Source organism: Heterodontus francisci, chromosome 17, assembly GCF_036365525.1.
Source record: "Heterodontus francisci isolate sHetFra1 chromosome 17, sHetFra1.hap1, whole genome shotgun sequence".
Taxonomy (NCBI): domain Eukaryota; kingdom Metazoa; phylum Chordata; class Chondrichthyes; order Heterodontiformes; family Heterodontidae; genus Heterodontus; species Heterodontus francisci.
Genome location: NC_090387.1, coordinates 88,584,453 through 88,597,384, shown reverse-complemented (window position 1 = coordinate 88,597,384; position 12,932 = coordinate 88,584,453). Strand labels below are relative to the sequence as shown.

The window sequence follows — 12,932 nt, the reverse complement described above, 5'->3', positions numbered from 1 at the left end:
ATGAAGAATGTTCGGCAAAGGTAGAGAAATTTAAATGGCTCATTTACAAACAGCCAATATTGGAGAAGTCCAGAGATCCCGCAGATGAGGCAGGTTACAGAGATAAAGAGAGCTGAGGCCATGGATGGATTTGAAAGCAAGGATGAGGATCTTAAAATCTGGTTGCCGCTGGTCCATAAGCCAATGTAGGTAAGTGAATAAAGGGGAGATGGCGAACAGGAATTATCAGCAGTTCGTTGCAGGCGAGCAGATATTTGGATATAGTCATTTTGTTGGAGAGTGCAATGAGGCAGGCTGGCTAGAATAGCATCAAAGCAGTCGATTTAAATGTAACAAGGCAGAAATGAAGTCTTCAGCAGCAGATTTGCTAATGCAGGGCCAGAGACATGTGAAGCGATGGAGGATGAAGTAGCTGGCTTTTCTGATTGCGAGTTTACCGTGATAGAAACTCAACTCATCGTCGAATAGGATTGCAAGGTTGGAAAATGTCTGGCTCAGCCTCAGACATTGGCCAGGGAGAAATATTGAATTTGTAGCTAGGAGGCAGACCTTGTAGCTGGGACCAAACACAATAGTTTCAGTCCTCCCAATATTTATTTGGAGAAAATTACAGCTCTTCAGATACTGGATGTCGGACAAACCATTTACAGAACAGAGAGTATGGAGGTGTTAAGAGAAGTGATGGTGATATAGAGGGCGGTATTGTCAGCGTACAATCTTGTATCGTGCTTTCAGATAACATCACTGACACTCGCAGCACAGGAAAAAGACCAATTTTCCCCTGATGGTGGAGGAAATGGCCGGGACACAGGTTAAAGGACAACATTAGAGAAACAGATGAGTTAACTTTAAGATTTAGAAATGATACAGTATGTATGATACATTGCAAAAGAAGCATGGTGAGATGTATAATGAGCGGAAGACCTTTTCCCATTTCTTTTGCACCATTGACAAAATATGTAATTATCCCCAGAGGATTCGCTTTGCATAGTATTATGAAGAATAGGCTGAGCTTATGCCCAACTTGCAATAGGTTGAGTTGGCAGCATAGCGTAGATAGTTAATATATTGCACACTGTGCCACCTACTGTACATTTTCAGCTCTTCCAGCGCAGTACACTCAGGTTGTAGCCATAGCCAACTACGAGCAAAGAAAATAATTAAAACGGACCAGTTTGAACAAGCATCGCATTGTATAGTAGATCCAAAAAAAAAAAAGACTCCAAACCATAGCATCCTTGTTATTGACCGAGTTATTATACTGGGGCTTTTGGCATTCTCGCAATCACGTGCTTATGACTCAATCGCCTCAATTAAGTTCTCAGTTCAAACAACCTGCATTTTATTTTGTATCGCTTGGACATCTGAACGCGCAATTGTTGGACTGAAAGACTTCACCAAAAACAAATTGTTCTACAGTAAACACCTGAATATAAAACGTCAGCAATAATTGTAATTTTACTTTTGTGAAAGGGACACAGACTTGACGAGAAAATGTCACAAAGCAGAGATCGACACATTTAAGGGTTTAGGCTGTAATTTGCAGTTCCAAAAAGATCATATGTTAACTGTAAGGATACTGGACGGGGTAGCACGCCTTGTCCCTTCTCGTTCACTACTTTCCTACCCTCAGTCTTCGTTTCAATAGCAAGGCTTGCGTTAGGCTTCAGCCAGCGTTTGCCATTACTTACTCAGGAACTTGTTCTATTGTTTTTTTCTACCTTCACATCTTTCGTTAGAAATGCATTCCCCCTTATACTTCTCCTTCTTGACCACCTGAACTTATAGATCCCTTCAATCATTTCTCTTACTCTGCTTTGCGCTTCTGCACGTAAGATTTTTATGCCTCCTTTATCTCTATGTCGCATCTTGGGTAATGGAATCGTTTTACTTTTCTGCTTCTTTGAGCCTGGGGGTTTACAAACCTGCAACTTGACCCACACCTTGTCACAACCAACGAATCTAGGTCAAGGATTAATCATATGTATCTCTTTAAATATCCCTCACTATGTAAACTGTAGGTATTTAAGTCCTTGTTCAGGCATGCGATTTATACTCTAAATGCATCTCAAGCAGCTGCATTTCCAAAATTGCATAGGCTTTCATATCAGTGCCGGCAATAAAACAAGCTAGCAGAGTGTTGCAACACATTAAGTTGAAATTAATATATTTATTGGAACAGTATATCTTTAAACCCAGGATTTCTGGTTATTTTTTCACCAAAGACTTTAACAGAATCAAAACTTCTCACTCACGCAAAATCTACATAATGCCGCCCACATGTAAAAAAGAGGCTTCGGAATATAAATACAATTTTTGTCAAAATTCTGGCCTTGTGAATTTTTTTACAGTCATAGGATATGAAAGCCTAATTGCGAACCTTTCTTGTACGTTTTTGAGAGGTGAGCGTCACTGGCAAGACCAGCATTTATTATTCATAACCAATTGCCCTTGAGAAGATTGTAGTAAGCCACCTTCTTGAACCTCTGCACTCAATTCTGTGTAGGTAAATCTACTATATAGTTGCAGGTCAGGATGGTGTGTTATTTGGTTTTGTTCTTATCCGTCTGCGAGGCTTGCTCATATAGCTGAGAGAGGTTGCCGTCTTGCAAGGTACTATTGAAGTAGGCTTGGTGAGTTACTGAACTGCAACTTGTAGGTGGAACACACTGCTGTCACTGTGCAATGCTGGTGGTAGATGGGGTGCCGATTAAGTGGGCTGCTTTGCCTTGATGATGCTGAGCTTCTTGAGTGCACTCATTCATGTAAGTGCTAAGTATTACATCACATTCCTGACTTGAGTCTTGTAGATGGTGGACCGGCTTTGGGGAGTCAAGAGGTGAATAACTCGCCACAGCATCGCGAACGTCTGCCCTGCTCATTTGGCTGCAGTATTTATATATCTGGTCCAGTTACGTTTCTGATCAACGCTAACCCCCAGGATGGTGATGCTGGAAACCTCCCCGATGGAATGCTGTTGAATGTCATGGGGAGATTATTCGATTCTCGCTTGCAAGGGATGGTCATTGGTCGCCACTGGTGCGGTGTGAGTGTTACTTGTCATTTATCATACCAACTCTGAATGTCATTCAGGGCTTGCTGCATACAGGCATAGACTGCTACTATAATGTCCTGGTATGAAATGACTCGCCTCCAACAACCATAGACATATTCCTGAGTGCTTGGTTTGACTCCAAGCAGTGGACCGTTTTCTCCCTGATTTGCATTGACTCAAAATTTGCTAGAGCTGTTTGATGCCATTCCTGGAATTAACTGCGTTTGATCTCAGAGGCAGTCACTTTCACCTCGCCTCTGGAATGCAGCTCTTTTTCCATGTTGGGACGAAGTTTGTAATAAAGTCTTGACCACGGTGCCCCTGGCAGAATCCAAACATAGCATCAGTGAGTAGTTTGTTTCTGAGTAAATGTCGCTTGATTGCACTGTTGATGACACTTTCCTTTACGTTGCTGATGGTTAAGAGTAGACTGAGAGGGCGGTATCTGCTTTGATTAGATTTTTCCTGCTTTTTGTGGGCAGGATATACCTATGCAATTTCTATATTTTCGGGCAGATGCTTGTGTTATAGCTATAGTGAAACGATTTAGCTCACGTCGAGCTGCTTCTGCAGCACAAGTCTTCAGTACTACAGCCGGCATGCTATCCGGCACGACAACCTTTGCTTTATCCAGTGCCTTCAACTACTTCTTATTATTACCTGGTGTGAATAGAGTTGCCTGAAGACTGGCAACAATGATGGTTTAGATCTCAGGAAAGATCCGATATGGATCATCCACACGGCAGCTCCAGGTGAAAATGGTTGCAAATGCTTCAGCCTGGCCCTTTGCACTTATGTGCTGGACTACTCTATCATCGAAGATGAAGATTTTTGTGGAGCGTTCTCCTCTTGCTGCTCGTTGTTTAATTTTTCACCATCAAATAAGTTTAGATGTGACAGGGCTTTGAGCTGATCTATTGATTGTAGGGCCACTTATTTCTGTCTATCACATGCTGCTTCTTCTGTTTAGCATGCATGTAGTCCTGTGTTGCAGCTTCACCAGGTTGATACCTCATTTTTAGGTATGCCAGTTGCTACTATAGACATTCTCTTGTACACTTCTCATTGAACCAGGGTTCACCTCCTAACTTAATGGTAATGGTAGAGTGCTGGCCCATGAGGTTACAGATTATGAGTGAATTCAATTCTGCTGTTGATGATGACCCACAGTGTCTCCTGGATATCCAGCTTTTAGCTGCTATATCTATTCTAAGTCTGCTCCATTTTGCACGACAGTAGTGCCACACAACCAAATGCTGACGTTCTTTATTGTGAACGCAGGACTATGTCTGAAAAAGGAGTGTGTGGTGGTCTCTTCTACAAATTCTGGCATGGGCAGATGCAGTTGCACGTGGTAGATTGGTGAGGGAGAGTACAAGTGGGTTTTCCCCACGTGTTGGTTCACACACGCCCTCCCACAGGCCCTGTCTGGTAGATATATCTTTCTGAATTCAGCCTGTGTGATTGGTAGTGGTGCTACAGAGCCACTATTGATGATGGAATTTTATGTCCTCCACTCAAAATACAATTTGTGCCCTTGCTAATCTCAGTATTTGTTCTAAGTGGGGTTGAACATGAATGAGCACTGATGCATCAGCTGAGGGAGGCTAGTAGTTGCTAATCAGCAGCAGTTTTTCTTGTCCATATTTAACCTGTACCATCAGACTACATGGGAGCCGGATTTAATGCTAAGAGGTCGCAGGGCCAATTTCCCCAAACCATATGCCAATCTGCCACGACCTCTGCTGGATCTATCCTGCTGGTGCGATAGAACATACGCACGATAGTAATTCGTTGAGTATGACTATGTCAGGCTGTCATCTGAGTTGCCTGTGGAGAGCTCTCGAAATTTTTGGTACAAGTCCCTAGATGCCATTGAGGAGGACTTGGAAGTGTCGACTAGGCAGCTGTGTCTTTATGGACTCTTATCCCTAGATTCATCTAGGATGACTCAGCTAGTTTTATTATTATTCGACTTTCCTGTTGTGGTATGATATAACTCAGTGGCTTGCTAGGCCATTACAGAGGGCAGTTTATCAGCCAACCACATTTCTCTGTGCCTGGAGTCACAGTTTTCCCCTGAAATGGAAAGCAATTTTTACCACTGAAAGCCTCAATAATATTATCCAAAGAATAAAAATGTTATTGTCTTAAATTCTGGCTGTTTCAATTTTAGAATCTACCAGCGAAGGAAACAGCTTCCAAACTCTCAAACCTGTCCCTTGAGAAAGTCTGCTTGGGATTCAAATTATGTAGCAACATTATAAGTGCTCCTTCCTTGAGTCCAGGTCTTTTGTACTGGTATGCCCATTAGACTGTGCAGAAACTCTGGGGGTACACACAGTTGTCATCCTCTTTGTCGATAGAGTTAACACGAATGTATACTTTTAATCCACATGGCACTTTCCCAAAATCTTTGTACTCACATCTAACTAAATTTCCTTTTATACCATAGAGAATAGCATTATAATAATAAAGTTTATCAAATACATAAATCCTTTAACTAAATAGGAAATTAAAACAATTTAACTCCTCGGAATAAAGAACAGTTCTCTGATGTTTCAATTGCCTTTCACAATTTTCCATCCTAAATTTACACAATCAATCTGAAACAGTTTTTGTTTGGGTGTTACTCTCACATTTATTTTTCAGTTTTGAATTTCCACAATTGTGGCCATATATTGCTTTTGTTTAGTTTAGTTTAGAGATACAGCACTGAAACAGGCCCTTCAGCACACCGAGTCTGTGCCGACCATCAACCATTTATACTAAACCTGCACTAATTCCATATTCCTACCACATCCCCACCTGTCCCTATATTTCCCTACCACCTACCTATACTAGGGGCAATTTATAATGGCCAATTTACCTATCAACCTGCATGTCTTTTGGCTTGTGGGAGGAAACCGGAGCACCCGGAGAAAACCCACGCAGACACAGGGAGAACTTGCAAACTCCACACAGGCAGTACCCACAATTGAACCCAGGTCGCTGGAGCTGTGAGGCTTCGGTGCTAACCACTGCGCCACTGTGAAATGTTAGAGAAACATACTGTGACCTGTGGAATGATGGGACTGAATTGACATTGTGTTGCTTCCACCATGATCAGAATCAAATTCCTATAATTTGTCCTCTCGATACGCTAGAAATAACAGGTAGGAGCTGTCGAAAATCACCTCCTCGCAGAACGATGTTCCCTCCAAATCTAGGATCATTACTTATTAAACTTTGAGGTAAACAATCTACCGCCAGGAAAAATATCTTGGCATCAATAGAGCTTCATCCCATATAAGAAACGCTGACTAATAGGTTCTGCTTCACTTCATTTATTTTCAATTAACATGTCAAAAACTCATGAATTGCGAATGGAATTTTTTAAAGAAGTGAATATGCTGTTCAACCTCCAATGAGAAGAATAGAGGTTGTACCAGTCGAAGCGTATGGCAAAACGGCAACTCCTTTAGCTCAATGTATGTGAATGTTGTAAACAAAGCTTTTCCCTGCTTCGGCAGGCCCATGCCAATGAATGCTTTGCTTTGTCCTTCACAGACAGTGGAACAAATCATCAACTATTGCCTTTGATCAGAGATAAGCTTTTTAAATTTCCTTCAAGGTTTCATTTGGCTTTCTCTTCAAAAATGGCGAAGTACATTTCATAGAGAAATGTGTTAGTCTAGTCCTGCAAATTCGAGATTTTGGAAACTCCTAGTCCACTTTGAAATTCCTCAATATCATAGAGTAAATGAGAATAAGCAGTTTCTTCTGAGTGTTCAAAAACTCTTCACTCTTTTCCTGCTTACCATAATTCCATAAAACAAGAGGATTTTTAGTTTGTTTTAAATAAGCACAAGCAGTTGTGAGAAGATTTTGTAAACTGTGAAGGCATTGAATACAGTAATATAACAGAAAAATACTGCGGATGCTGGAAATCTGAAATAAAAACAAGAAATGCTGAAAATACTCAGCAAGTCTGGCAGCATCTGTGGAGAGAGAAGCAGAGTTAACGTTTCAGGTCAGTGATCCTTCTTCAGAACGAGCAAATATTAGAAATGTAAAAGGTTCTAAGCAAGTAAAGCAGGGGTGGGGCAAAAGATAACAAATGAGAAGGTGTTAATAAGACAAGGTCACAGAAAAGCTGATCAGAAGGTCATGGAGCAAAGGCAAACAATATGTTAATGGTGTGTTGAAAGACAAAGCATTAGTACAGATAGGGTGTTAATGGACTATAAATTGAACAGCCACAAGTACAAACATGAAAAAAACAGTGGGAAAGCAAACTGAACAAACTAAGATGAATAAAATAAAATAAACACAAAATATATTTAAAAATTAACAAAAGAAAAAAGAAAAAAATAACTAAAAATAAAAGTAAAATGGGGGGCCCGTCGAGCTCTGAAATTATTGAACTCAGTGTTCAGTCTGGCAGGCTGTATTGTGCCTAGTCGGTAAATGTGATGCTGTTCCTCGATCTTGCGTTTATGTTCACTGGAGCAGGCTGCGTTTGCTAACAACGCTACCATGAGGTAGCGCTGCAGTGGCACATGCACAAATGCAACATGTGCCATTAAAACGGCCACAGTCTGCTGCTCAAACAATCACACAAAGGCAACCTAACCTAAACACATGTCAGCACACAATGGTGAGAGGGAGAGAGCGAGCGAGCTGGCCGGGGCCTGGGGTTAGGGGGGGGGGGGGTGTGGGGAAAGCAATCCGGGGCCAGGGGGTGGTGCGGAGTGTAGCGGGCCAGGAACGAGGGAGAGTGGAGTGGCCAAAAGAGTGGAGCGGCTGGCGAGAAAAGCGAGGGGGTCGGGGAGCCGACTGGCCGAAAGAGTGGAGCGGCTGGAAGAGGGTGAGGGTTGGGACGGGGGGTGGGGGGTGTAGCGGAGTGGCTGGAGAGAGCAGCGAGGTTGAAAGAGGTGAGCAGAGCTTGACGCATGTGTGAATACCCGTTGGCGTTGCATTGCTGTTACGCGTATAGCGCGTGCGCAGAAGCTGACTAGGTGCGTTTCCCAAAGATGCACATGTCATGCGATGACGTCATCGGCACATGCACTAACCAGTCCTGGCAAGTCGGAACGCAGTGCATGCGCTGAGTGCAGGAGCCCGTCTACGCATCCGCACACATTGGTGCAGCCTGATGACGTCTGCGGCCAGATGCGTTTTCAGGAATCAAGTGATTCTTTCAGCTGCTCCACTCCCCACCCCACCCCCGCCTCGCTGCTCTGTCCAGTCGCTCCGTTCTTTCGGCCGCTCTGCTCACCAACCCTCACTGCTCTCTCAGGCTGCTCCGCTGTATCGGGCGCTCCGCTCACCCAACCTCACTGCTCACTAGGCCGCTCCGCTCTTTCAGCCACTCCGCTCCCCCGCCCCCACCCCCACCTCGCTGCTCTTTTGGCCACTGAACTCTCCCCCGCCCCCTCCCCCACGCGCTGCTCTCTCCGGCCGCTCCACTCTTTCCCCAGCCCGCTCTGCTCCCACCACTCCGGGCCGGGCCGCTCGCTCGTTTACTCTCTCCTTCTCGCTATTGTTTGCTGCCATGTGTTTAGTCTTGGTTGCCTTCGTGTGATTATTTGAGCCTGAAGTCACAGACTGCGACGTTTTTGTGGCACATGCTGCATTTGCGCATGTGCCGTTGCAGCGCCACCTAGAGGTAGCGTTGTCAGCAAATGCAGCCATTAATTAAACAGATTCTGCGCAAACAAAATGGCGGCTGAACAAACGATGAGTTATGGACTTGGTATCGCATGTACAAATTACCAACCCCCACCACCCTCTCCTCTGCCTCCTAGTTTGCTGCAGCGACAGCCGCCTAGTTCCTTTTGCTGTTTCCGGTCACAGCCCAGTCGGTAGATCTTACTCCAAAAGGCATACATTTTTTCACTCTGCAATTAACCAGTCATGTGCTGCCTGACCTCACAGATCTGCATTGGATAACATTAGGCATCTATTCTACAACTCTTTCTCCATTCCGTTCTCAGTCACAACGCCTGATCTGCCGTATTGTGAATGACGACATGGTTATGAATGGGGTGTTATGCGGCATATGTTTTCTAGGCATTATGTATCCAGGTATATTATTATTTTGTTACATATTAACGGTTCCTTGTCAAGCAAAAACATGAATTTTATATTATATTTGACGGAAAATCGGAATTTTTCTGCTTTAATGTCGTGATCTTTTCGTGTCATATGTTCCTTGCCCGACAGAAAGCTGTGAGTGAGAAAAAACGGGATAATTTATGATAATTCAATGCGGGCACAAATAAAGAAACTGGAGCATAATTCTTATAGTTAGGTAGACTAAATTGCTAATCTATCCATGGACTGGAGGTAGGATGGTATTTTGGTGATGCAGATCATCTTCTTTGTATATGGTTGATTTAACCGTTGTGCGCATCCTTTGTTGATAGTTGCTGTGGGCACCTCGGGTAATGCGACTCCTGATATTATAGAAAAGAAGGCGCTCAGAGGTACAAATGTTATTTTGAGATGTCCTTTCTCCTTTAATCTCAACCATTCAAACGTGATCGTTTATTGGTGGAGAGACGGTAATAAGACCTTTCTGCAAGAGGACAACAGAAAACTCTTCAGTGTAAAGAGAGGCGGCGCGTACCTTCACCTCTTGAATGTGACTGTCCCGGACGCTGGAACGTATTACTGTGTAACCAAATACCAGTATCATACAGTTGGAGAAACAACTGGTGTGCAACTGGTTGTATATGGTATGTGCCCTTGCAATTAAAAATGTCGAATGCGTTTAACAATGTATTTTAATAAGGAAAGACATTGTGTGTAAAATAGTACAGTGTCCTACTTGTTTAGAAAGATATGTGTTCAACAACGTGGGAAACGTCTAGTACCAGCGACTCTGCAAAGTGTAACAACTGACCTATATAAGTAAATGTTATTTGAATTTATGTTTGTCAAGGTAAGTGAATGCAAGGTTGAGAAGTAAAGAACGTTTTCAATTTGAGCACGGAGTAACAGGATGAAAATTGTTCGAGTTATTCGCAAAATTATGTACATTTCAAATGTAATTTAACCAGTTAGAAGAACCATATTTCTATTCCATCGTTTACACGGTGAGTTTCTAGTTTCTGTGATCTAAGTGTAATTCCTGAACCGCTCTGCGATGAAACTGGCGAAACGCAGAAGTTGCAACAAGTGCCCTAGTCCAAAGATTCCAATTCAATCCTTTTTTGTCCTGAATAAGAAATGTTCTCAAAGAACCAAAAGAGCGCGTACTGTACTGTTGCAACAACCTAAGAACAGCATGACGGTTCTGGCATACTCGGATTAATAGATGGAGTCCCAATGCTTGAAGCCAGTTTTGCTAGACAGACTGGTGATATGTCAATACTGCCGAGAGGAATCTCTAGCTACAGTGTAATAAAGCAAAAATTGAACTCCGGTCAGTATAAATAATGATTATTAGTGCAACTGCCATGCTTGAAATAGGTGTTGGTTATTTCATGAACTCAAAGACCAGATAGATTCGAAGTAAAATGTTTTGCTTTACCTGTATTATGTCATTTACCCATTAAGCTACACCAGCTCCGCTGAAAATCTTATCCCTACCATCTGAAGGGGTAACATGTGCTCCTCTGAGTCTCCAGTGCAGAACATCTGCTTTCTACCCGAAGGACTTTAACCTCAGCTGGCATAAAAACGATATGGAACTCTTGACTGGATTAACGAATGAACAACAGACAAAGACCCCGGAGGGACTCTATGAAGTTATCAGTTGCTTGAAAGTGTCACAGGCAATCGATCGCAGCACAGTTTACACCTGTCAAGTACTTCACGTTTCTAACTTAATTCCAGCAAATGCCAGCTACACAGTTTCTAACGAAGGTAACATTATATGAGATGAGGTAATTTAATCGCGAGATCATCGTACAAATGGGTATATACAAGAATCTGTGGGAGGTGATTACTGCAGGAGTTTGCATTTTATTTTGTCGACGCCGAACTCTGGTCCGGTTGTTTGGGTGTAGTTTCCATTTCTTTTGGTTATTTGGATCGGATGAGAAGTAGGTTGGACACAAGCAGCTTAGCCAATAGATGACATTAGCTCAAAATACTTCCCATAATTCAGATTAACTCCTGAACATTTCAATTAACAAAGGGAGGGCACGGTGAGTGATCATTCAATACACCAGAAAGGTTCATATGGACTGGAAGGTTGGAGTAGAGTAAGTGAAGCTTTGCACACACCTGCAGCCATCAAGTAGTCCAAGTTCAGTCCCCGCTCTTCAGTATGCAACTCCCTCGACGCTATACCAAACATGGAATGATAGTTAATTTGGTGGCACATGTTTAAAGATGGAAAACGGCCTGAGTGAAACATTGCTGCGAAGAGAATTTCAAATGAATGTGTAAATACGCCCCATTATAACATTTTTCGGAGTTTGAGCAACAGGCTAATCCGATGAAACACACAACGTATTTATTATTTTCCGAATGTTTCAAGTAGTAGAACACTTATTCTAGATACATATTCGAGTACTATTCGGTAAGGAATTGATCATATTGATTTCTCATTGCTGCCATTTCTCCGGATTACAGTGTCTCAAACTTAGTGTCAGACTGAAAACACATCAGCTAAATTGAGAGATAATGAAATGGATCTATTGAGGCTTTATGTACTGTAAATATAATATATTGTATATAGCATTTAGATCTTTGCATATCCGTTTTACATTCCTATTTCTAATTTTGATTTTATGTCAATCTCATAGATTGTGCCTCTAAAGTTGATGGTGTTATCATAGCTGGATGTGCCCGTGGTGCACTTGTAGTTCTCCTATTAGCCATTTTGATTGTGAAGGGGATTCTATTTATTATATCCAAAGGTATGAACCATCCACACTTTCCTAATAGGTTAGCTTCTAACAGCATATTATAACACATTATTTAAATTTGAAATTAATGGAAATATTGATCCTGAAGCAAACAATTTACATGCAAGTATAAACTAAAATAATTACAGTTAACATTTGGGAGGCGAAATGCTGAATGGGACAATTTAACTAACAGATTGATGAGAAAATACTGTTTAGCATACATATTGCTTCAACTCTAAATTATTGATCAAAACGGCAACTTAGCAGATTGTCCGTTATAATTTGCTAAACTGTATTGCTGCAGTTCTAACCCTCTATTAGTGAATTTCATGCATGCAATGATGTTCACACAGCTTCATCATAAGAAATATAATACAATCATTGCGCCCTATTTTAACAGTTTGAGTAACATTGTGAAAACAATGATCCTATTATAGCTGGCATATAACAGATTTGCATTTATTTTCCTTGGCGTTTGTGCTGAATGGAAATATAACGCAGTTCTTGGTGATTCATTTAATTTTATTTCTCATCAGGTGGGAAGGGAACATCAGTAAATGCTGCTAAGCAGGAGGATCATTAGAAGAATATTACATTAGAATATTACAGCGCAGTACAGGCCCTTCGGCCCTCGATGTTGCGCCGATCATCTGACCTACACTATTCCATTTACATCCATATGTCTATCCAATGACCACTTAAATGCCCTTAAAGTTGGCGAGTCTACTACTGTTGCAGGCAGGGCGTTCCACGCCCCTACTACTCTCTGCGTAAAGAAACTACCTCTGACATCTGTCCTATATCTTTCACCCCTCAACTTAAAGCTATGTCCCCTCGTGTTTGCCATCCTCATCCGAGGAAAAAGACTCTCACTATCCACCCTATCTAACCCTCTGATTATCTTGTATGTCTCTATTAAGTCACCTCTCCTCCTCCTTCTCTCTAACGAAAACAACCCCAAGTCCCTCAGCCTTTCCTCGTAAGACCTTCCTTCCATACCAGGCAACATCCTAGTAAATCTCCTCTGCACC

General features: G+C 42.2%; 1 protein-coding gene across 1 annotated transcript; it reads left to right on the top strand.

The window, feature by feature from the left end:
- The first annotated feature begins 4,153 nt into the window (after nucleotides 1–4,153).
- LOC137378616 (uncharacterized) lies at nucleotides 4,154–12,708 on the top strand. Its single transcript, XM_068048912.1, has 7 exons — nucleotides 4,154–4,290; nucleotides 6,437–6,525; nucleotides 8,894–9,124; nucleotides 9,466–9,777; nucleotides 10,601–10,909; nucleotides 11,797–11,910; nucleotides 12,438–12,708. Exons 1-7 carry the CDS (start codon nucleotides 4,154–4,156, stop codon nucleotides 12,482–12,484), a joined length of 1,239 nt encoding a protein of 412 aa, XP_067905013.1. The 3' UTR covers nucleotides 12,485–12,708.
- The last annotated feature ends 224 nt before the right edge of the window (nucleotides 12,709–12,932 follow it).

Excerpts from the sequence above, each read along its gene's own strand:
- LOC137378616 (XM_068048912.1), top strand. The coding sequence starts at position 4,154 with ATGGTAGAGTGCTGGCCCATGAGGTTACAGATTATGAGTGAATTCAAT. Across the intron at positions 4,291-6,436 it reads CTGCTCCATTTTGCACGACA|AAGTGAATATGCTGTTCAAC; the intron begins GTAGTGCCACAC and ends AATTTTTTAAAG. Across the intron at positions 11,911-12,437 it reads TCTATTTATTATATCCAAAG|GTGGGAAGGGAACATCAGTA; the intron begins GTATGAACCATC and ends ATTTCTCATCAG.